A 25,739-nucleotide genomic window follows, 5' to 3' on the forward strand; every position below is an offset into this window, starting at 1 on the left:
AAAGCTGATGTTAGGATTTGTATTTATGCTTGGATATGTACATTTGCCATTTGCAATTCCCCAAAAAGGGTAGCTGTAGAAAACAGGACTTTACATTATCTGTAAATAATGTTTGCTGCTTATTATACGATCACACTTTTTTATAGACTACTTCAAGAGGATATATATGTATACTTCAGGTCAAAAGTTTTAGAACACCTCAATTTTTCCAGTTTTTATTGAAATGTATGCAGTTTAATGTCTCAATGTATTATTTCGACAATGGAATTCAAATATTGTTCGGAAAGTTCTTCCCAACACTGTCACAGGAGTTCCCACAAATGTGTTGCACTTGTAGGTTGCTTTTTCTTTCACCCTTCTGTCCAGTTCATCCCAAGTTGTGGGTCATTATCTTGCTGTAGGATGAACCCCTGACCAACTAGGTGTATACCAGAGGGTATTGCATGGTAGTCGTTTTGGTTCAGGGTGCCACTTACTCTGTGCAAGTCGCCGACTCTGGATCCAGCAAAGAGCCCTAGACTGTCACGCTTCCTCACCCATGTTTGACAGTTGGTGTCACACACTGAGGAACCATTCTTTCGCCTACTCGATGGCGTACAAAAACCCTGCGTGATGAACCGAAGATTTCAAATTTTGATCCATCGGTCCAGAAGACCTTCCTCCAGTCTTCAGTAGTCCAGTGGCGGTGCTTCACAGCCCAGGCAAGCCTCTTTTTCTATTTTGCCATCTTAGCAATGGCTTTCTTTCTGCCACTAGACCTGTCAATCCTGCAGCTCGAAGTCTTCTCTTCACAGCTGAAACTGAGACTTGCTTACTTCGACCAGTGCTAAGCTGTGCTTGAAGCTGCTGTCCTGTGAGCAGCCTATCACGCAAGCTGTTGACTCTCAGAAACTTGTCTTCTGATTCTGGTGTGGCTCTGGGTCTGCCAGACCTGTTTGTGTCAGAGTTTCCTCCAGTTTCCAAGTGCCTTTTGATGGTGTGAAAAACTGTTCTTATAAACTGTGCTTAAATTTAAATAAAAACTAGTAAAATGGGGGTGTTCTAAAACTTTTGACCAGTAGAGTATACTGTATATAGGAGATAATCAGGAGAGAATTGCTCAGTCTATCCATGTTCGGTACAACTTCCATCTTCACATCAGATTTATCTTAAAAGTTGCACGGCAAGCCAGTGGCTTCATTCCTGCGCTTACACTGAAGACTCTGTTATTGACACACCCTGGGCAATAGTGTCAGCGTACAAATCACTATAAACATCTTGGGAAACTGTTTTTTTGGCATCTCCTATTAAACTCAATCAAAGGTCCAGACAACTGATTGCTTGTATATTAGACAATTACACAGTTGTTTGTATATTAAAGCTCACCAAATACCTCAGATGCAGTTATGTGGTGCGACACGTTGTCTTACTCAATCCTTCTCATAGTTCTCAGTTTAATCTACATAAGAATCCTGTTATAGTAAGTCATTCATCCCTTATTGGCTGTTACAAGCAGACCCTATATAAGGCACAAATAGTAATCAATTGAATGAACTAGCAAGCCCTAAGTAAGGGTTTTAGGGGATCATAGAACTGTCACAACACTACACTATTGTAAAGCAACATGAATGAGCTGCAGATGGACAACTTCAATTATGAGTAGTTAGTTCTTCAAAGACTTCAATATATTTATCCTTCAGAAAATGTGATCAGTTTAATTTCCTACAATCTTCCTTTATTGTCATTGTTTGCTATTTGGAAGAATAACATTACACCATTTTGATTACTTAATGATTGCACCTTTTAAACAGCTTTTTTAAATCACTCAATACATTTTAAACTAATACGATTTCTGTTTCTCCTTGAAGAATAACACAACTAGGTAATGACTCTAATGGGTGCATGGTGGTTTATCATCTTGATTTCACTTTAAAGTGCATCCTTTCAGTGGAGAGGAAATATAAAATCATTGGGTGTTTCGTAATCGGATGCATTTGATTGAGAAACTAGCCTGGATAAACAATGCTAATTACACATGTACAGTGAGGGAAAAAAGTATTTGATCCCCTGCTGATTTTGTACGTTTGCCCACTGACAAAGAAATTATCAGTCTATAATTTTAATGGTAGGTGTATTTTAACAGTGAGAGACAGAATAACAACAACAACAAAAAAAGTTATAAATTGATTTGCATGTTAATGAGGGAAATAAGTATTTGACCACTTCGACTTAGTACTTGGTGGCAAAACCCTTGTTGGCAATCACAGAGGTGAGATGTTTCTTGTAGTTGGCCACCAGGTTTGCACACATCTCAGGAGGGATTTTGTCCCACTCCTCTTTGCAGATCCTCTCCAAGTCATTAAGGTTTCGAGGCTGACGTTCGGCAACTCGAACCTTCAGCTCCCTCCACAGATTTTCTATGGGATTAAGGTCTGGAGACTGGCTAGGCCACTCCAGGACCTTAATGTGCTTCTTCTTGAGCCACTCCTTTGTTGCCTTGGCTGTGTGTTTTGGGTCATTGTCATGCTGGAATACCCATCCACGACCCATTTTCAATGCCCTGGCTGAGGGAAGGAGGTTCTCACCCAAGATTTGACGGTACATGGCCCCGTCCATCGTCCCTTTGATGCAGTGCAGTTGTCCTGTCCCCTTAGCAGAAAAACACCCCCAAAGCATAATGTTTCCACCTCCATGTTTGACGGTGGGGATGGTGTTCTTGGGGTCATTCTTCCTCCTCCAAACATGGCGAGTTGAGTTGATGCCAAAGAGCTCGATTTTGGTCTCATCTGACCACAACACTTTCACCCAGTTCTCCTCTGAATCATTCAGATGTTCATTGGGATACTTCAGATGGGCCTGTACATGTTCTTTCTTGAGCAGGGGGACCTTGCGGGCGCTGCAGGATTTCAGTCCTTCATGGCATAGTGTGTTACCAATTGTTTTCTTGGTGACTATGGTCCCAGCTGCCTTGAGATCATTAACAAGATCCTCCCGTGTAGTTCTGGGCTGATTCCTCACCGTTCTCATGATCATTGAAACTCCACGAAGTGAGATCTTGCATGGAGCCCCAGACCGAGGGAGACTGACAGTTATTTTGTGTTTCTTCCATTAGCGAATAATCGCACCAACTGTTGTCACCTTCTCACCAAGCTGCTTGGCGATGGTCTTGTAGCCCATTCCAGCCTTGTGTAGGTCTACAATCTTGTCCCTGACATCCTTGGACAGCTCTTTGGTCTTGGCCATGGTGGAGAGTTTGGAATCTGATTGATTGATTGCTTCTGTGGTCAGGTGTCTTTTATACAGGTAACGAGCTGAGATTAGGAGCACTCCCTTTAAGAGAGTCTCAGCTCGTTACCTGTATAAAAGACACCTGGGAGCCAGAAATCTTGCTGATTGATAGGGGATCAAATACTTATTTCCCTCATTAACATGCAAATCAATTTATAACTTTTTTGAAATGCGTTTTTCTTGATTTTTTTGTTGTTATTCTCTCTCTCACTGTTAAAATACACATACCATTAAAATTATAGACTGATCATTTCTTTGTCAGTGGGAAAACGTACAAAATCAGCAGGGGATTAAATACTTTTTTCCCTCACTGTATGCAGGTGAGGACAGCTAAAATAAATGGGGAAATCTACCAAGCCTACACATTATGTAATGGCCCATAATGGCTTCGTACTTCGTGTTTCTGTGGACGTGTTTTGGGGGACCGTCGTCTCTCCCCCTGTTCGTACAGGGATTGAGCCAAGCAGTGAGCCAGGAGCATTAGTAACCTGACAATTACAAATTGGGAGAATAAGAAATAAAGAAATAAGAACTGGCAAATTCAAACACTGAAATCGAGCTGATTCACTTAACAAAAATAATCCGTCATCAGATTAAAATGTGGTCGGAATCCCTTTGTTATGAACCTGCGCTCATTTATTTTTCGGGAACAAGCTCCATCTGCAAACTTCAAAGCTACTGCACGGTTTTGAAAAAGATAATTTCAATATTGATGAGTACAAAGCTGGCATTTTGTTTTAGTATTACTTTATTTGTCACAGTAAAATCCAGAAAGCAGCAGCTGTGGCACCTGGGCCGCAGATGAAAAGGGTCTGGATCCGATGCCGGGCCACTCGCGACGCACGAACCCCACTTCCCTGACATTCCTTTCATTTCCAAATGTTTGATGTTGTCATCTTATAGAGACAAGAGCCGTTGTTCAAAGATCAAAGTGCAGATGAAAAGGACCTGGCAAAGATAAGACCTTTAGTGTCACCGGGGCAGCATATTTGTGGATCTACTCTAGCTCACAGAACACAATGCAGTGTGTTCTGCAACTTACGGACGAGTGCAACATTGATGTAACAAAACATCTACTTCATTCTTGCCGTTGGATTCGTTTGGTCCGCCCACAGCCAGACGCGTCGGGCTACGTCTGTTGATCATTCTGCCTTAACTTATTACATTTGGCTGCTAATGTATTGGGGGAAACATTCGTGCTCATACAATGAGCGTACAGAGATAAAGTTGATATTAAAAAAGTCTCATTAATGGTATATAAAGAAGCCAGCAAAGCAGACGCTTTCCTCCTACAGAAACCACTGAAGATACAGTCTATTGGCTTCTCAGTGAAACTTCTTATTTTGCAAATTGGTGAATCATCAAGTGGACAAGACGTTCAAGTGCTTATGGACATTTACAGAGCCGTAGTTGCCTTTTGTTAAAGAAACAGGGAAGCTTTTTTATTTGTATTTGCTTTGGTTTGTTCGGTTTATTTTACTGAATGACTCATTCCTCGATGTGGAAATGATTGTTATCCCAGCTTTCAAAGTATGAATATGAATTTACATTGGAGCATCAGAAGCTCACATTGAGTACAGAATGATATCTGTACTTTGAACTAAGTTATGGTAAATTGGCAAACAACAACAACAACAACAACAACAAAAAAGCAATTTTTAAGCTGCAGGAAATTTAGAATGTATCAACAAGTTTCTGTATGACATCATCATTAAGTGCATGCTCCGTGGTGTGCCTGGTGCTGTGTCACACACATATGGTAAAGGATTCTGATCTTAATAAGGCATTGATTTAGGCTACACTATGTAACTCTCCATTGGTATTAGACCTATGGTGAAAGTGCATTCAGGGGATATATAGGGAAGTAAGTATTGCTGTGCTCACCTCATCAGAAGAGCCATTCTCCACACGGAATCTCCCGGCTCTCTGTATGGCTCCATCAGCATCACTGGAAATCAGCTACAAACAGAAGAGCAGAGAGGACCAGTCATATGAATGCAGATGATACAGTCAAGGTTTCCCTTAATAAGACATGTTCCGATTCAACAATATCAGGGGACACACTCTCAAATTACACTGCTGAAGGAAGAGTATATCTGTCAACAATTAACACCAATTAAAGTCGCATTTCCCCTTCGTTATCACATCGCCGTACACGGTGAACACTGACAAAGTTGCTCTAATGATTCAGAAACGTGGTAAACATTTTCCAGGCACAAAGACGGGCACACACAATTATGAAGCTGGCTCCAATGAAAAAGTGCACAGTGCCGTGCGTTAGAGGCAGACAAGCAGAACACATCCACACTACAGCAGGGTTTGAGTCTTGTTAAAGCGCCTTGATAAGCCTTGACATGTGCAACAGAGGACAGACTGATACACGCTCGGGCAGATCCCACACGGATGGAGTAGCGGCGTCGCTATGGGCAGGTAGGGCACCAGATTAAACACATTTTACAGACACCCGTGTCCTATCTGCTCCCCCCCCGGCGCTGGCTCTCACGTGTGACCACACAGGGCACAGTGTCCGCTCTGCAGTACGGGCTCACAGCCTTGGAGGTTGAGGATCTGCAAGAAGGGCAAAATTAAAGCTAAGTACACGCCCACACACTTTAAATATGAAACCATCTGCTGCTCTATTAGGATAGTAACAGACTGTGTGCTGCCCTTCTGCTAAAGGAATTTGCTGTATCCTTGCTGGACTGGCAAGTTTCTGCTTTGTTTCTGGGAAATCCCGTTTTATGGTTTTATATTATGTAGGCTCCTTTTAGCAGCACTACGGACGTCACAAACGCTGCCCAATCATGCAGGCTTTACAGGGGTCTTTAAATCCTCCTGTTTAAGCCCAGGAAATCGGCTCCATTTGGTGAAGCTCATTGAATCACCCAATGAACCCAAGAGGAGCTTGGATGGAGTGAAAACTAGAGGAGTTTCTGAAGAACAACGTTGAAGATATTTGGATTACTTAGTACTGGACACCAAACGTGCACGACGGGTGGAATGGACTCGTTTGTAAACTTTCTTATGTTCTTATCTGTGTGCTCCACCCTACAGTGTGGAGGTTAAGCAGTCTAGGGTCAGTTGCTGGTGAGGACAGATATGGATAAGATCAAAATGTTCCCATTACAATGGCAATAATATTGTAAACAGAGAGCTGCACTCACTAGCTATTGTCCCGTTGCTAGGACCATTCCCACAGTGTTGCGAGGGAAACCAAAAAATAAATAAATACACAAAATACATCTTTTTTAAAAAGCAATGTGCAAATGTGAATACACCATGGGTTGCTGGGGTCAAGCTGATACACAAAGGAGTTTCTGTCACTAATTGAAGTCATTCCTCTTTCCTTAATTTGTTTGTCTGACATTTTCAAGCACATTTAAGTGGCTGTTACACTCACAGTATCCCTCAGGATGTCCCCACAGGATTCCCAGAGATACAGACACCGCCTGCTTCATGTGCCACCCAGACCAACAGGCTGCAGGTGCAACATCCCTGACTAGTGAGCAGCACCTGTATCCTAGGAATTGTAGTTTGTAGTACCACCCACCATTTTAAAACAACATGGACTACATGTTATAATCAGTTATGCCCCCAGTAAAGCCATATACAGCTCTGGAAAAAATTAAGAGACCTCTTAATTTTTTCCAGAGCTGTATATACTTTTAACGAGGAAAGGCTTCTACGTTTTGCTCTGATATACCAGCATTTCAGAAGTTTTACTAAGTTTGTTTCTTCACACTCTTGTTTTTGACTGAAACTGACCCCTCTCTCAAATGAAGGGCAAATCAAACTTCATCTTCTGTTTCCTGTGCCGGCGGCCCTACGGAATCAGAGTGCGTCGTGATAAAGGTCTGAAGAAAACAGCAAATTGTTCAGCTGGCTATACCCTCCGAGTCTGCAGGGATCTCAGATGGCATCTAGGAACCACCTTTTCAATCCAATAATCAGTCTTGTCATACTGAATGAACATAATAGAAACCCTCTCTCTCTGCCCATGGTTGTTCTCTGCATTCTCCTTGTTCCTCTCCTCTCAAGTCTATTCTGGTAATCGATATGTACCTGTCCTATCCCATCAACCCACCCTGACAGTTACTTCAAGCATCCAAACTGCAACATGAGTACTAACTTCCTGGAGCCTTTTTAAACTCCGCACATTTGGCCTGACTATCTACTCACCTTGGCCAGCAGTTCAGATCTCAATTATCTAATGTGTGGATTTGCTATACTTACTATATTTCTAACTGTCTTGCTTTACTGTGTGTCATGTATTACATTATTTTAATGTCTACATTTTCTACCACTCAACGTTTGAATGATTTTTGAAAACATACCATACATATTTAAGGATAGTTGAATATGTATTAAATTAAATTAATTATCCAGTAACTGTTGCAAACCAAAGGTGTCAATACTTTCAACTACAGCTGTATATTAGTCTACCTAAAGGACAGAGCTTCTGAAAACCCTTATCAAAATGCATTATTAGAAAGGCTAATTAACACAAATCCAAGTAATTTATTCTCACTGGCAGAGCATTATGGATCAGCGCTGACCTTTACGGTGAGCCGAAGTCCAATATCTTTTTTTTTTTACTGCGGAATAGGTGGCGAGAATATCAATGAACCAGCTGAGCACACAGCAATGGAAAACTACTCACATTTGCAGAACAGGATCAACCAGAAGAAACAAATAAAAGGACAAATCATGCGAAAAAGTGTGCTGGGATATTATTGCCTGTACGTGAACAAATACGGAGGCTAGGACTTTCAGACACGAAAAGCAAATGAAAAGGATGTTTCTGAGATATGGTCTCCAAACTAGTTCCAATCTAGACTCTTAAACTGGTCAACAAAAACATCACCTTCCCTTTCAAAGCTAATGTATATTCTCTCTGTGTGAGCATCTAATCCACCAGGCAAATACAACAGCAGTCGCATAGCAACACCACATACAACCGGACAGCTTGTTCCCTTCAGTTTCATTTTACAGCAACCAGATGATGCCGGGGCAAGGATTACTGCCGGGATCAAATTCCAAACGACTGAAAAATGTTAACCTTAGAGAGCGGGGACTCTGAAAGCACTGGTAGATTGGAGAGCACGGTCTTCTCCTAGCTAAGCTATGCATTTAGGCAAAGAATGATCGTGGCAGATGGAGACTCAGACTTTTGAGATGGCAGCGGAGAGCAGGCGGGGAGCATGCTGTGAATTAACGTCTGTGTATTAGCACTGCAGACGCGCGCTGGGAGAGCACAGGGCTCTGTCTGAGTGAGGATGCGCACACAGCCCGTCTCTCTGCTGTACGTGACGGCGGCACACAGGCAGGACTGCAGACTGCAGACAATTTGAGATCTCAAACTAAAGGGCTCCCTGTTAAGATTCAGCTAGAACTATTTTGCAGCGTTTGTATCGCTCATTCTTTTATACCCTCCCAGTTTATAATAGCCAGTTTCTGACTGACTCTGTTGTGTGTTCTGGGGGGATGCAGGCAGTTAACGCACACACACACACACACACACACACACACACACACACGCACACCTGCAGAGAGACACATACACACGCACACACACCTGCATAGAGAGACACACACACACACACACCTGCATAGAGAGACACACACACACACACACAATTCCTCAGCTTGCAACATGTAACTGGGCCTTCATTGTTTATTGTCTTTTACTGCTACTACACAGAAATCAAATCAATGAGAAGTAAACACGTACGGTCTTAACTCAAGTTCCATCAAGTGGAATCCTTGGAGTGCTGAACGAAATCTTAAAAGATATCACTGATAATTAAGTTTAGTTTAATTAATAATTACCAATACTTATTAAAATAATCGCCCCAATACCATCCTTTCAAGGGAGGCGGTGAATACTTTTCACTACAACAGTAAAATGAAAACATCTAGCAAACCCAGTACTCAGCGTGACTCTGGAGAACTCTGGCGGGATAGATTAGACTCCAGGAATTTTCCGACGATCGCAAAATGAACACTGCTGCTGTCTAATCTGAGACAAATATAATCAACATCATTTAAATGGAAAATCTCCAGGGATCGTGGGTTACTTCTCGCTAGTAAATGATAAAACCAACGCAATTATGGTAGATCTTTATCTGAAGGATGTTAGCATCCATATTGACATTTGCACTCACACTCATGAAGATAATGTAATATGCATGTCATTTATTTTGTATCTGATGGGGGATAAGGTGTTTACCCCAAATATTACAGGAAAAATACATCCCAGGTAATAATAATAATAATAATAATAATAATAATAATAATAATAATAATAATAATGCCATTGCTAAAATTAATACTTTTATACTCCAGATGGAAAATATGAGTAAATGACCAATATATGCATTTTTTGAAGAAAGGATGTAGCAGAGATATGAATTTAAGTATATTTTAGCAAAACATGTTTAATGTATTTATGACTTTATCGATCCACGGCTGGATGAAAGCCTCCCCAAGATATTTCCACTTATTTCAATGTATAGCGTCTCTTTTCCACATCATGCCAGCTTCTGATTTCATCTTCCCATCTTCTATGTGGTGGTCTTCCAGGTCTTTGTGTCGTCCACCGTTTCGGTTACACATCTACATGTTGTGACCAGGTTTTAGGGCCATAAATAAGCACTGGTAGTATGCATCGGTCAAATACTTCTCTCTTCAGGCAAATAGTGAAATTTCCTGTCAACAAGTGTGTGCCATATCTTGCAAAAACACAATTTTGACTCCTTTTGTTGTCCAAGGTAGACATAACTGTTGACTTCTTCAAGTATATTTAGATCTACTTCAATTTGCTCAGTTTCAACAAAGCAAACAATTGAACATGTCATTCAAAGTTCTTTCTGAGTCCAGTTATCTTACTTACATCTGAGAGTTCTTGAATTTGAAGCTGTGGCATTGTTGTAGATATATTTAGTAAGATTGATGTAGGTTTCCTCAGTGTTTTGACTGAACTTGCAGTCGATAAAGCCGAGGCACAGAGGAAGCTCATATTCTCCACATCTTTCTAATACTTCTCAGACAACTTGAATATGATCCATCGTGTTACATCCGCTACTGAATCCTGCTTGTTCTCTCGGTTGGGCGAAGTCCAGGCCGTGTATCTTTTCCCATCTTTTTCTTTATATTTGAAAAGTGTATTTTCTAATTGGTAATATATTTATAACTTAAAGTCCTCCGTCAGGATATGTTTCAAGTTGTCAGGGCCAACGATAATATATCTATTAGAAGAGAAAATTGATTTTTGAGATTGATGATGAGATTAGACAGCACTCATGAACAGCATCAGAAAAGACTTGAGGAAAACACCACTGGGAGAGCGAAGATGGGCGAGTCTGGACTTCTATTCGTTTTCAGCTTTCAGTGTGTTGTTTTAGGGTTGGTTAATCGTGGAGACTAAAATAGTACACAGATCCATTCTTCCCAACTCTCCTTTGCAGAAGCAAGATATTTTTCTCTACATATGTCTTCTCTCCATAATGAAAGTGAGCATCAGGGTCCCTTTAAGAGAAAGCAATGTCCTGTTGTTCTCTGCGCTCCTCAATTATATCCAGGTCAGAGTAGGCGTCTCGGATCTGAGCGATGGCTTTTGACTACCATGCACCTGGTAATTGTGTTTGTACTGAAAACGTACATTGCTGAGTGCCCAGTTTGTCTTATTTTGCTGTGACATTTCATGGCCTATAGTGGCATCACTCCAGCACTCCGATAGGAATGGAGACTAATACAATTACAACAGTGATTTCATCCACAGCCTTCTGTTTCTGACCCCCACCCTACCCCCACCCCACCCGGAAAGAAAATCCAATTAGGATGAGAGAGAATAGAAGGAAAAAAGGAAAATAAATGGCATTAGAAACACAGGGCGCAGCGCAAACACAGTATTTCAGACCGTGACGATGGCTGAACGCAGGGTGTTGGCATAGCAGCCGCACCGCATGGTAATGGCACCGGCCTTATAAATTGCAAGAGTGTAAACAACCTCTGGGCCACACAGGCCGGGCAGACTCCTGGGGGAAGAATATGACCGAAAGCTATATCTGGTCACGGGCAGTATTTAATATGAAGGATTTTCAGGTATGGGGACAGGATATTGCCAGGAATAATGCTTAAATAAAACACACTGCTTTCAAACTTGACAATTTCCCTTCTAAAAAAAAAAAAAAAAAAAACCCTCTGAATATGATATTTACTTAGGCTTTGTAGCCTACATAAAAATAAGTCCCTTTGCAGCACTGTCTGTCACTGTAGGCTTGATCATTTGTTTGCTTTGTTCTGTTTAGAAAGTGAGACCTCACTTCCATGCTCATTCTGCACAATCACACTCTAGGTTCACCGAGACTTGCTTAATTGAGCGATAACATACTGTTACTACCACGTACTAATAGGAATGATAATAATATTGTGTCTGCAGTACTTAGAAAACAAAGCGGTCAGGGTCTCTGCAGATGATACAGGCGAACAAACAAGACAGGGATTGTGAAACGGAAATCCTAGTATAAGAAGGATAATTTAGTACCTGGCAAGAAGTGATGTTAAAATGAAATGGTGTGTCCAGAGAATATGTACAGATTTTTCTTCATTTGTAGTGATTTATTGTTTTAAGTTTTATCTTGGTCTCCACAATATTTTAACACAACATTTTCCACTCCCCCCGCTCTCTCTATATATACATACACACATAAATGCATTTAGAATAAAAAATAACAATATGCTTGCAGCAACACCAGGCTGACACGACCGTGTGTGTGCAGGACAAGGAATAATGCCAAGTATGTTTTAAAAATGGAAATCAACGTGACAAAATAACTTGGTTTGTCCATAAATGTAAATTTTCAGTTGTTGCCGGATCTGAAATGCACATGAAATGATGAGAACTGAACGTACAGCTCTTTTGCTTAGATTTTTAAACACAGCCCCATTAGACAAACAATGAGTAACACAGAAGCGAAGAAAGCGGGTGTCAATTTAAAGCCGGCTCTCGATCAAGACAACAAGCGAACCGCTGTCATTATCCACACTTACTTTGAGTTGACAACTGCAGGCATTTCCACTGCTTTGTTGATGATCGTGCTGATGGAATGAATTCATAAGAAAATGTCAAATTTTTCAAAACAGCTCATGGTTGGAACTAAAAAAAAAACACTCACCTAGAACAGACACAAAGAAACACAGCAAAACAAAATAACTTTGAAAATGACAGTTTGAAGTGAGTGTCATTTGCTTTTTTTGCAGTTGTGACTGCATATAATAATGTTTACACAGTAATGTACTGAGGTTACAGTTTTATAAGTGAACCTGCGTTTATTACTGTAGGATGTGCCAATAAATATAGTTATTGCAATAACCTTCATTCTCAGATGATATTTGCTATTCAGATTATATTTTTCTTGGCTATACATATTCCCTTACTTTTAAGCGCTAACTAAATTAAAATATGTGGGTTGGTGAGCAGCAGTAACTTTCAAAGTGATTAAAGACAAAATGCAAGACTATACCAGCTGGGTCTGATTTTCTGACCTTCTAATAGTGAATGAAACTGATGTGGACTCATTTGGGAAAAACAAAACACAAACATACAAACCCAAATTAAAACTATATGTTTTAAAAGGAACATATACTATAAATGAGTGTTCCTTATATGAACTTCAGAACTGCACACAATATTTTCTTGTCCAGACTGTCTCCATACTGACAATCACAAACTCTTCTTGCTGACCTCTGGTTCATCCATTACCGGTGCAGAAAGACTTGTGTACATTATATTATATTGTGTATATATTATTGTTCTACTCAACACGTAAGTGCCTGTGGACCAGTCGTCTGTGACTAACAGTGACTACCAGAACAATTAAGCAACATTTCTGGCAAGACTGGATCCATTCATTTCACCTCAAGTCACACAGAGATGTTTGGAAGACAATAAATTGATCTTTCAAATGTTGTTCCACGATTCTGTAATATTATTACTGTACTGCATATTTCCTTACCTCACAGATTACGTTATTGTGAAGGGTCACTATAGATACAAAGCCCAGGAGATTTCTTTTTTACCAGGATATAATTTATTAAGAGCTTAAAAATGATATAGGCTAGTCAATGCCTCAATTGTAATTCAACAAAAATACTAAGGCAGGGTAAATCTGAGTATGTTTCCTTCCCTCGAGCCCTGATAATGCACCATACAGCCTCATAGGAGTCACAGGGCTGAAATGGTAGGAAAGCATATGCCTTATTATATTGCCCTTTAAAATAATAAAGCTAATGATAAACATATACAGAAGGATACTTTCACTGGAGAGATATAATTGTCCTGATTATTGTAATCAGATGCTTAGAAAGTTCATCGGATGCAAATTAGTTTCAAATCAACAAAATACCGAGCTGCATCGTGCAGCTAATGAAGCGATTTGGGTTCTAATGAAGACCGACAGGAAGTCCTAGCTGGTGCTTCGGCTCTAATGAGACACGCTGTTCTCGTGACGTGCACTGGGGTCATGAAAGTCTACACCGATGGACAAATAATAAACACTGTAACCCTGAGGGGCGTCCATCAATGGGCTGCCCGTAGTCAAGGAGGGTCACAGACAAAGCAGGTGTCGAGTTAGCATAGGAAAGAAAAACAGGTTAAGTGGTAAACATTAAATTATTTATTTCTGTGCTTGTGGGAGGCGTTCTCAAATGACATATTGTCTTAGGAAGGTGCAGGTCAATATATGATCCTTTTAACCGTTAGAACAAAAATGATCCTCTAGTCCACGTAACAATGGTTGTGTGCAGCCAAACCGGATTCGTTCTTACCAGACAACGACACTCTCTCTACATGCATATTGTCACATATCAATAATAATGGTACACATCACTACACACAAAAGTAATAAATAAATAACAACAGGAGCTAATGATACATTAAAGGAGCTTGAATACATACAGATCAGGAAGAGTCAGGAAAAATGTGGAGATAAATAGCTGCACGATATTTATGAAGAAACTTTTCCTTAAATGTCTGTATAATCCTACTTGAGCCAACCAATATTTCTCTTTCAACATGATTAACGTGGAGCCAAATCAGGAATAAAAAATATATATATATATAAAAAAAGTAGTCTTGTTAATGGTGAAAGGCGTAAGGAAGGCGTAATGTGATTCACAGCCACAGGAACTACAGGGAAATGAAAGAATGCCTGCAAGTAAAGGAATGAGCTATTCATTTTAATATTCATAAAAACGTGATCTATCATCACATATTTTTAGATTAGTCTTTATAGTCCCTTTGCGATCAAAACCTCAGATATCTGTTTGTTGTTTAATACTGGGCAATCTCACAGAGTTACCTCAGCTGGCAAGTTGTATTTTATGTCTGAAGGCTTGCATTTTTAATTGTGATTCTATAATCAAACAGGTTCTTGTGTTAAGAGATACATATAAACATATTGTAGCAATTATTACAGTTACAACTATTATTTATAATTATAATCATAGTTATGCTCACTTCACTTCTATGTTGTAAAAACCAACAACTTTTCTTTGCAATAATTATAATTCTGATTTTATTGACATTTTTCAGAAAACACAGCTATCCTGCCTGAGGAAATACAAACTGTGGGCTGTTACGGACTCGTGCCTTTTCTCTTTCCATCTTCCTGAAATAAACCAAATTTCAAATTCAGATCCGTGTCACTTCTGGTCATTCTCTTGAATTAATGGTAATGTTAAAGATGCCGATGATGCCCTCTGACACGAGTCAGGGGTGTTGCACGTGTTGAGCATCTGTGCCAGATTGGCTGCACATTGTTTTAATGATGTTGTTCGCTAGAACCAAGTACAAATCATACCTGCCAACCTCCCCAATAAGGCTGACCACTGACAATAAGGCCAGGTGACACATTTAGAGAGGGTAGCGCACAACTGTGCAAGCGCAGTGAAAAGGCATGACTCGACACAAAGCAGCCTCTCGTCCGCACGGGTGATTACATGACAAAGCAGAACAAAAAACGGAATGGTCTTCCTCTGCGTCATCTCGTGCAGCACAGCATGCTCAACAGCTGCTGCATATTTGAATGCATGCACCTATAAAGCTGGACTAACCTGGTTGTGAGTCCTGCTAATTGTGAAGTAATTGTTTTACTTAAGGTAGCCTTAGAGCAAAGACAGTTAGACTGCAGTCCTGATCATCTCATTTTGGGACCTCCCGGATTTGAACGAGGAACGCAAGCTGCTTCTCAAAATGAGTGACACTCTATATGTTTGGTTTTCAAATCTGCGCTTGTGTTGTTGTTGATTTGCAGTAGTTTATCCTTTCTGATCAACAGCTCTATTATGGCACACTTCTGAACAACAATGCAATCTACATTAAACTATGTAGGGAAATAATGTAAACTGCCACTTCCTCTACTGAATCATTAGATAGTAGAAAGTAATATTTAGTTTACCTTTGACACATTCTGCTCATCTTAAAACTGGTAACATTCATATATAAGCTTGAACTGTTAATGTCAGATGTGAACCTATTTAGATTAGTCTTCTGTATTAAATAACGTAAGTAACCAACAGTTACCTGAAGAACTATGATTGGACACCATAGTCATATTATTTAATATAAATTATTGCATTGCTTAAAGATGCAGTATTAATTTATTGTGGCAGAAATGTGCCCGTTCAAAACCTAGGTTGGGTTTAAATATAGGCTAGATATGGGGAAATCACAGTAACTCACTTTCATTAAGTAAAAGTGTAGCCTGCATATTTGTATGTCTCCCCTCTGTGGGATATACACTCACCTAAAGGATTATTAGGAACACCTGTTCAATTTCTCATTAATGCAATTATCTAACCAACCAATCACATGGCAGTTGCTTCAATGCATTTAGGGGTGTGGTCCTGGTCAAGACAATCTCCTGAACTCCAAACTGAATGTCTGAATGGGAAAGAAAGGTGATTTAAGCAATTTTGAGCGTGGCATGGTTGTTGGTGCCAGACGGGCCGGTCTGAGTATTTCACAATCTGCTCAGTTACTGGGATTTTCACGCACAACCATTTCTAGGGTTTACAAAGAATGGTGTGAAAAGGGAAAAACATCCAGTATGCGGCAGTCCTGTGGGCGAAAATGCCTTGTTGATGCTAGAGGTCAGAGGAGAATGGGCCGACTGATTCAAGCTGATAGAAGAGCAACGTTGACTGAAATAACCACTCGTTACAACCGAGGTATGCAGCAAAGCATTTGTGAAGCCACAACACGTACAACCTTGAGGCGGATGGGCTACAACAGCAGAAGACCCCACCGGGTACCACTCATCTCCACTACAAATAGGAAAAAGAGGCTACAATTTGCACAAGCTCACCAAAATTGGACAGTTGAAGACTGGAAAAATGTTGCTTGGTATGATGAGTCTCGATTTCTGTTGAGACATTCAGATGGTAGAGTCAGAATTTGGCGTAAACAGAATGAGAACATGGATCCATCATGCCTTGTTACCACTGTGCAGGCTGGTGGTGGTGGTGTAATGGTGTGGGGGATGTTTTCTTGGCACACTTTAGGCCCCTTAGTGCCAATTGGGCATCGTTTAAATGCCACGGCCTACCTGAGCATTGTTTCTGACCATGTCCATCCCTTTATGACCACCATGTACCCATCCTCTGATGGCTACTTCCAGCAGGATAATGCACCATGTCACAAAGGTCGAATCATTTCAAATTGGTTTCTTGAACATGACAATGAGTTCACTGTACTAAACTGGCCCCCACAGTCACCAGATCTCAACCCAATAGAGCATCTTTGGGATGTGGTGGAACGGGAGCTTCGTGCCCTGGATTTGCATCCCACAAATCTCCATCAACTGCAAGATGCTATCCTATCAATATGGGCCAACATTTCTAAAGAATGCTTTCAGCACCTTGTTGAATCAATGCCACGTAGAATTAAGGCAGTTCTGAAGGCGAAAGGGGGTCAAACACAGTATTAGTATGGTGTTCCTAATAATCCTTTAGGTGAGTGTATTTAATTAAAGCTAGCCTACATACAGCCCTTGCATTAGTAGTAACCATGTAATAATATAATAAAGTAGTGAGCAAATAAAGCACATGGACATGAACAGAGAGCAGGAGGAGAACCAATAGGTAAAAAAATAAAAATGTGTAAATTAATTGTTTTGTGGGAACAAATACAGAAATCTGGCCTAAACCGAGCCATCAAGATTAAATATTTCACACATAATAATGGATCTTTCACACTTGTGGTTTTCCACTTCCCATTCTCTGTAGACAAGCGAGGTGTAAAGCCATTAATGTACACGAAGCGCATTACATTTACAATTAAGGAGAATTTACACGGAGAAGGTAATGAACGTCTTCAACACAGCCGTAAAAAAATTAAATAAAAACGGAAGAACGGTTTGAAAAACACAATTTGTGCGGCAAAGTTCAAAGTACTAATGGGAGTACTACTGTGATAAGTATCTATATTGTATTGCTTTTATTATTTCATTAACTGAAAGTATGCATCTCCCTTTGCATTGTTATGTTTATGTATAAACCACACAGACACATAGTAGAGTAATATCTGTTAGGATACATTGAGCATTTTGTCATTTGAAGACAGAGAGAGAGAGTGTCTCAGCACAGCGCCCCACGGGACTGTATATTGCCTTCTGCGCTATCAACAGAGTCCTAATATAATTTGTTGAATCTATACATTTTCATGGGTCTAAACAACCCACACTGGTGTCCATCTGGAAGAGGTTCCTGTCAGGCAGTAGAGCACTCTGCATTCCTGACACACACACACTCGTACGAGAAGCAAACAGTGAAATGCAAAGAGATTGCAGATAAGGGAACAGAATTAATTACTTCCTTTTTTCACCCCCCAGTTCCTTCAGTCTTTGCTTCCCCCCTTTCATTATTTTCCTTTTAAAGACACTGACTGAAACCTAAACTGCAATTAGAGATGTATCTATGAATTTCCTTTTGATACATTATAATAATAAATAAATGAATACATGCACTATCCATGTGTTCTATTCCAGCTCCCTCTTACCTGCAGGGCCCTGGTTAGTGTTCACATCAATAGAAATGGTACAAAGGCAAGGTTTGCTGAGGAGCCATAAGTAATAAAATAATAAGATCTACTCTATAGATACATACACATACACACACACAATGTGAAATCTATGAGCCAAGCTAAGATACAGTGAAGTGAATTGGTCTTAACCAAAACATTTGTAATAACACCTAACCCTGCTTTCATCCCATTGAGGTACAGATTTGTTTATTTTAAAAGAGAATCAGTCAAGTTGCAATCAGAAGTATTTTTTTTTTAATTAAGTAGACATTTTTGCCACACAGAAAAAACAAAACAAACAAAAAATCTAACCGTGCAACAAGAACAAAAAAAAAAAAAACACATTTCTCCTGCATGATGACACCTTAATAATCATTCAAATAAATCAATGGGATTTTTATGTTATGCATATCCTGTTTAAAAGTCAGCGGGATGACAGGGGTCTGCCAAGCGGCAGAAGTGTGGCACAAAATGTAGCGTATATTTTCAGATTGCGTTCAATATATTCCCTAAACACAACCGTTTTTCTTTAGGTTTGCCCAATTTCTACATTTGTTTTAGAAGGATGGAGCTACATAACGTAGGAAAACTCACAGAAAATGAATTATGTCTGAAAGTAGTTAACTGTTAGCAGTCTGCCTGGGGAGGGCGAGCTATTGTCTGAAAACAATGCGCATCACTGGTGGAACGAGTTCCCCCATGTCCTTAGAGGACCTTGTCTATTCTAGTCTGTGAAAAAATTCAAATGATAAATAATATTAAATGAATTAACATTTAAAGTGTGTGTGCCTACTATTCCCCACAGAGTGTGTTTACTGGGTGGGGGTCTCGTGATTTTTTGTCTTCCTGGATTCATGGTGAAAAGCTTGCAGGGGACATGTGTGTCAATCATACTCTGAGTAATGCAAGACTCTGCTTCACTTGCATCATATGAAACTCACCCTGAAGAACGAAAAACAACTTGGCTGAACAGGTTAATAAAACAACACATACACATTGCTTTACTTATTGAACTCAGACTTCTGTTTTCCTTTATTTAAAAACATCCCCAAAGGAATCTACAAGTAATCAGAATATGTAATCTGATTTAGACTATTGTATCGGATTAAGTTACATCTTATTCTTTCTATATTCTGTAACAGACTACGTTTTCCAAAGTAATCTAACACTGCATATATATGTCAAAAAATGAATTAATAATAATACTATATATATATATATATATATATATATATATATATATATATATATATATATATATATATATATATATATATAAATATTCACATTCACACACACACACTTTTTTTGGCAGGAGTCAAATTTGGCTAAACGTTCTGCCCAGAGCCTGCGCTCTTATCAGTTTAATCAGATGCCCCAGGGCTTTGAACCACAATGGCCTGTTTGATAACACCCAGGATTCACAGCCCGAAGAGCCGGGCACGATCCGCCCTGGGGAACACAGAGAGGCTGCTTAATTTCCCTCGTTTATAAAAAGTGTCACTAGGTTGTATGTTAGGTTATGAAGGTGGGGAAGAAACCATTCATCTTCTTCACTAATGCAGGCACACTGGGACGGGATTGCGCCAATACAGAATGGCCATGGTGCCGCAGAGCCGCCCGCACATACACAATCAGTGAAGGATGAGCTCAGAATGTGCCAGCAACGCTAAATTTGGGTTTAGACAGACTCAGAAAGGTGCGACACTATCTCGCAGGAGAATCGTTCGCCGATTCCCAGAAGATTGCATGCAGTTGCATGGCAACTCGTATCGAAAGACTTTCAAGATTCACCATCTTAAGTCGTCACAGTAGACACCTTTTTCTTGTTTGCATCACTAGCTTGTGATTTACTGTGACTACCACTGCTTTGTTTTCTGGTTTGTAATGTGAGTTATCCATACAATGAGTGCACTGAATATAATATCTGTAGCTGTGACTGTAGCTTGTCTATTTTACTGTAATATAAACACATACATTACAAAATAACACTGGCGAAAACTCACCCAAAATGCCCTGCCATTCCTATGAGGGCCTGCTACCAAATCCTCTTGACACTGTAAGCGGCTGACACAACTGAAAAGCTGGTATTGAGCAGCCCGTGGCACAGAGCGATGACTGATGTCAGTATCCATATGAGAGGGTGACTGTGTGTGTGAGGTGCAACATTACATATGGCATTCAAAGTCATACAAATGTACTAAGAAAATATTCTAATTGTAATATTTGTCATTGCGGCACAGTAGCAAGATCCCCAGCATCTGTAGAGCATCGTGAGAATGTTATATATAAATACACACAGCGAATCAAAGTGTCCTGTCCTGATGCACACGTTGCTTAAAAGTGAATATTAAACACCATTAAAAAAAACTGAGACCGATAGAAACTAATCTGAGCACATCAAGGAGAGCACGGCTTCCCTGGAAGACAGGGGATCAGTTAAATCAGTAAGGTCTGTTTGCGTGCTGCATAGCTGTGTGTGGATATAATTATTATTAGCAGTCATTATTATTATTATTATTATTATTATTATTATTATTATTATTATCGCTACTATGTGACCAGAACTAAAGTCTGTAGGCCAGATATGTAGATATACTTAAAATGCTAATCATATATTTTTATTTGCGTTTCGTAAGGGAAGGATCTAAACAAAAGCAGAGTGCATGTATTTCACAGCAGACTTCAAAGTGGTTGGCATGCGGCTTGCAATGATTGCTACACAAGCACAACACTTTGGTACATCTAGCCAGCCCATAATATCAATGGAGTGACCATCGAAAAATGAAACTAAAATGCATGCATCGGACTCTGTTCCAGTATATTGATTATTTAATGCACGGTGGTGGCTTGAGAATATTGAGGCAACGGACATCTTTCACTTTAATATGACACTTTCACAGGGCTTGACAGATTGTGCCTCCTAAATATTCAGCTTAAGAGAGAAGGGAGGCTGCTTTGAAGGAGAGTGGGGGGAACAATACTACTTCAGTGGTTCCATATTTCATCCTGTGCTCCATCCCATTAACCTGAAATCCACGTTGAAATAATCCATCACAAGGATTAAGAATATAATTCAGAATGCTTGAAGTGTTCTGTATTGGTTATTGCACATTTTATTGGTAATTTAATTATTTTCTTTTTGTTCAAGTGCAGGTGTGTATGTTTTATATGCGATAAAATATATGTTGGCTGTATCTGATATGGTGGTGATCTGCGATACTCTATGAGTGCGAATACATTTGGGAACCATGCACTACATCATCTTTGCACGATACTCGATTTCACTTTTCTCTACTCAACTCTTCACACTACGCTCTGGTAAATGCAACAATAAACAATAAACAATGCAAGACTATTGCTTCGTGTCACAGCAAACCTTGTAATGCCGGTACTGTTCTTTGTATTGGGGGGAGGGGAAAAAATATTTGCTATTTCAGTGTAATTAATAATAACACTGAATAGCATAACAGCATCTGTGTTGAGCAGTCTCCAGAAATAACGTATGGGATATCTTTATCAGCGCGGCACATTAGGAATTATCTTTGGAATAACAGCAAGAGGGAATGAAGGAGAGGAGATTAGCAGGGCTCGGTGGTAATAACTGGGCAGTAAAGGCCTTCAGAGGCTCTCGTAGCCTTAACTATTCCTGAAAAAGCATTTACTAAGCACTTAGCTGCTGTAGTCTCCAGAGAGGTTGGTTTCCATTTTCTCCTCCATAAACACTCGCACTGGTGCCGATAACCAGGCCAGCTGTCATTTCCCAGTCATCAAATGTGGTAGAGCTATTTCTAGACCCTGCGTGATGACCAAAGCTTGTTTGTTTTAGGGGCCTGCCCTTGTCTTCCCAGGGAATTGTTATTCCAGTACACTCCTCTTAAAGATTGGGATTCCACACCCCCTCACTTACCAAAAGTGTTTACTGGGTGTGGTCTTTACCTCATTAATTTTGACATTGCGACCATTCTTTAGTAATCGCTTGCAGAGCGTATTTGGACTACCCAATGGAAACAATAGTTAAATTATGGCTGTATATTTTTCTTTAACCCATAGAAACACAGCCCTGCATTTCTGGCAGGTAGAAGTTCTGATTTCATCTGTGCTGAAGTGGTTCTGTACTTTTCTCTCGATGCAGAAAAACAGCATCACACTTCGAAGAGGAGGACGCAAAATAGTGTTAGAACTTCCCACACTTCAGAGACTCAATGCTTTAAAGGTCTGCTGAGCAAAAAACAAGGCAGTTTCAAAGTATGTCAAAGAACAAATCCTGCATAAGCACTTGTACGGTTGTTAGGCACATAGCAAATTACCCCTCTACCCAGCTGAAACACAGTGAAGTTATACCCCCCACAAACAAGAAAACAACACTTTGAGCATCACAATTTTCACAAGCCAACACTGTCACCTGCCACAAGGTCTGAGATTACATTTTTAAAAAGAGCTGTAAGAGGATTTAAAATATTTGGGCCATTACACTCCTGAGGGCAACAACACGGAGCTCTCAGGTTTCCCACAAACCCCCCCGAATCTACAATATATTCACTTCACTGGGTCTTATAATGGGATACATTTTTGGACATGATTCTGTGTATTGGATACACGGAAATAAAGACGTTGATTTTTGAGGAGCTTAGGAGGAAATTAAAAGATTGAATTTATTATACGTAAGAATATGTATTATAAGTGATCCAAGTATGTTAAAACACCCCCAGTATGATATTTCAGTTGGATAAATGGTACCTTGAAATTAGTTGTAATGGTTCTGAGGTACTCAACAGGATCCAAGGAACCAATTACTGATTACCTTAAATACATTTCTAATGTATAACAGCATGCATCTACATTTGGTCAGGCAAACTACATCAGTGACACGACTACATTGCACCGCTCTTGAAATGCGTAGGATTACAGGGAAAACGTTAAAATACTTAAGCATTTTGCTGTGTTGGGTTCTGGAGCTCAGATATGTTCCTCATGTTGGATTAAATCCTGTCAGTGAGCAACACTTTTTTTAATAGCCAGTGGTTCTTCGCTGCTGCCCAATGGAAACACAATAGCGATGGCTTTGTCGGTTGCGATTGGCAGTAGATTGAAATTCAGATCCATGCCAATCAGATATGGAATTTCCTATGATTTTTGTGTGTTTGTTGTGGAAGAGAACAACAAGTATGTTATTGTGATGACAGTTATTTCATCGATCTCACCTGACAACTGAGGTGAACTATCTACTAATACAGACTCCTTGGTTTTGGAATAAGATCAATAAGGGGAAGAAAGCCATTAAATCTCAGTTGTTAGACGCAGTCCCTTAATGCCACTCTCATTATAGTGTATTTTCATCCAAACAATACAAACAGCACAATTAGAAATGATCCGAGTCGTTGAATGCAGTGGTCATTAGTAGCAACTATGTTACAACAGAGGCAAACGCAGGAAAGAGACGTACATTTTCAAGAAGAGATGAACTGGAAAGCTTCTTGTTATGTCAGAAAGATCGGCTAAATGGTTTGCGTTTTAGCCAGCGCTAATGAAATAGACAGATGTTTGAGCCATACAAGAAGAGGAGCTGTTAACATCATCTGCAAAAGATAAACAGGAAGGCAAGACAAAGATCAGCACAACTGAAGAAGGAAAGAACAGCAACATTACAAAATAAATGGATTTCACTATTTCACACCGCTTCTCTGGTCTAAATTCCTTACCACACAGATATGTACAATTTTTGATTTGTACAGCAGTTAACACACATACTATGGGGTTGAAATTAAGTTAAACTGCACTACCCTTCATTAAACCATTAAAAAACCCCTCAAACATTTTTTTATCCTATACGTACGGGACCTACGGGTCAGCATTATATATATATATATATATATATAAATAAATACATAGAGATAAAACAAATTTGAAGGGTCCAAAGCTACGGCCTCTTTGCAGAAGGTCACACCATCAAAATAACCATTACTGTGACCTTTCGAATTGATTTAAAGGAGCCCTTTGGCTGAAGAGGAAAGTATTTGATCAATACTTACGACCAGTGCTCACTTATGTCTCTAAAATGCAAAAATGTTACAGAAACTGCAAAGAAGCATAGAAAGAAACCGAAAAACAAAAAAACAGACCAAAGATGGACATGAGAACCTATAGAACGGATTCCAAAAGTGGGAAAAAGAGGTGACCACAATTAAGATACAAATAAACATTCATACATGGGTAAACACATGAACACATAATGGCATACTTGGCCAATTATTTTATTTTTATAATATAGGTCACCTACTGTGAATTCTCTGTTTAACACAATTCTATGAATAATAATAAAAGTACCTGCAAATTCATATTTCCATCATCAGACAAATCAGTCCAACAAAGTAAAATAGAAAGTAATGGGAATGACAAATATAGCCCGCTACACGATAATGTTATGCAAATCTCCAAGCACTGCCTGGAAAACATTTTGCATTCAAAATATATATACAAACACACATACACTCACCTAAAGGATTATTAGGAACACCATACTAATACTGTGTTTGACCCCCTTTCGCCTTCAGAACTGCCTTAATTCTACGTGGCATTGATTCAACAAGGTGCTGAAAGCATTCTTTAGAAATGTTGGCCCATATTGATAGGATAGCATCTTGCAGTTGATGGAGATTTGTGGGATGCAAATCCAGGGCACGAAGCTCCCGTTCCACCACATCCCAAAGATGCTCTATTGGGTTGAGATCTGGTGACTGTGGGGGCCAGTTTAGTACAGTGAACTCATTGTCATGTTCAAGAAACCAATTTGAAATGATTCGACCTTTGTGACATGGTGCATTATCCTGCTGGAAGTAGCCATCAGAGGATGGGTACATGGTGGTCATAAAGGGATGGACATGGTCAGAAACAATGCTCAGGTAGGCCGTGGCATTTAAACGATGCCCAATTGGCACTAAGGGGCCTAAAGTGTGCCAAGAAAACATCCCCCACACCATTACACCACCACCACCAGCCTGCACAGTGGTAACAAGGCATGATGGATCCATGTTCTCATTCTGTTTACGCCAAATTCTGACTCTACCATCTGAATGTCTCAACAGAAATCGAGACTCATCAGACCAGGCAACATTTTTCCAGTCTTCAACTGTCCAATTTTGGTGAGCTTGTGCAAATTGTAGCCTCTTTTTCCTATTTGTAGTGGAGATGAGTGGTACCCGGTGGGGTCTTCTGCTGTTGTAGCCCATCCGCCTCAAGGTTGTAGGTGTTGTGGCTTCACAAATGCTTTGCTGTATACCTCGGTTGTAACGAGTGGTTATTTCAGTCAAAGTTGCTCTTCTATCAGCTTGAATCAGTCGGCCCATTCTCCTCTGACCTCTAGCATCAACAAGGCATTTTCGCCCACAGG

At 39.9% G+C, this 25,739-nt stretch overlaps 1 protein-coding gene across 4 annotated transcripts in view; it reads right to left on the reverse strand.

Annotated features, from left to right (window-relative positions):
- The window catches only part of garnl3 (GTPase activating Rap/RanGAP domain like 3), a 137,412-nt gene that overhangs the window by 59,291 nt on the left and 52,382 nt on the right, over positions 1-25,739 (reverse strand). For 3 of the 4 annotated variants that reach the window (XM_066712737.1, XM_066712734.1, XM_066712736.1), the window contains exon 3: positions 5,152-5,226. In XM_066712737.1, the coding sequence (XP_066568834.1) occupies positions 5,152-5,226 (75 nt within the window). Of the gene's footprint in view, positions 1-5,151; positions 5,227-12,318; positions 12,367-25,739 lie in introns of all 4 variants that reach the window. The other variant, XM_066712733.1, reaches the window with a different exon arrangement.

Source organism: Amia ocellicauda, chromosome 9, assembly GCF_036373705.1.
Source record: "Amia ocellicauda isolate fAmiCal2 chromosome 9, fAmiCal2.hap1, whole genome shotgun sequence".
NCBI lineage: Eukaryota > Metazoa > Chordata > Actinopteri > Amiiformes > Amiidae > Amia > Amia ocellicauda.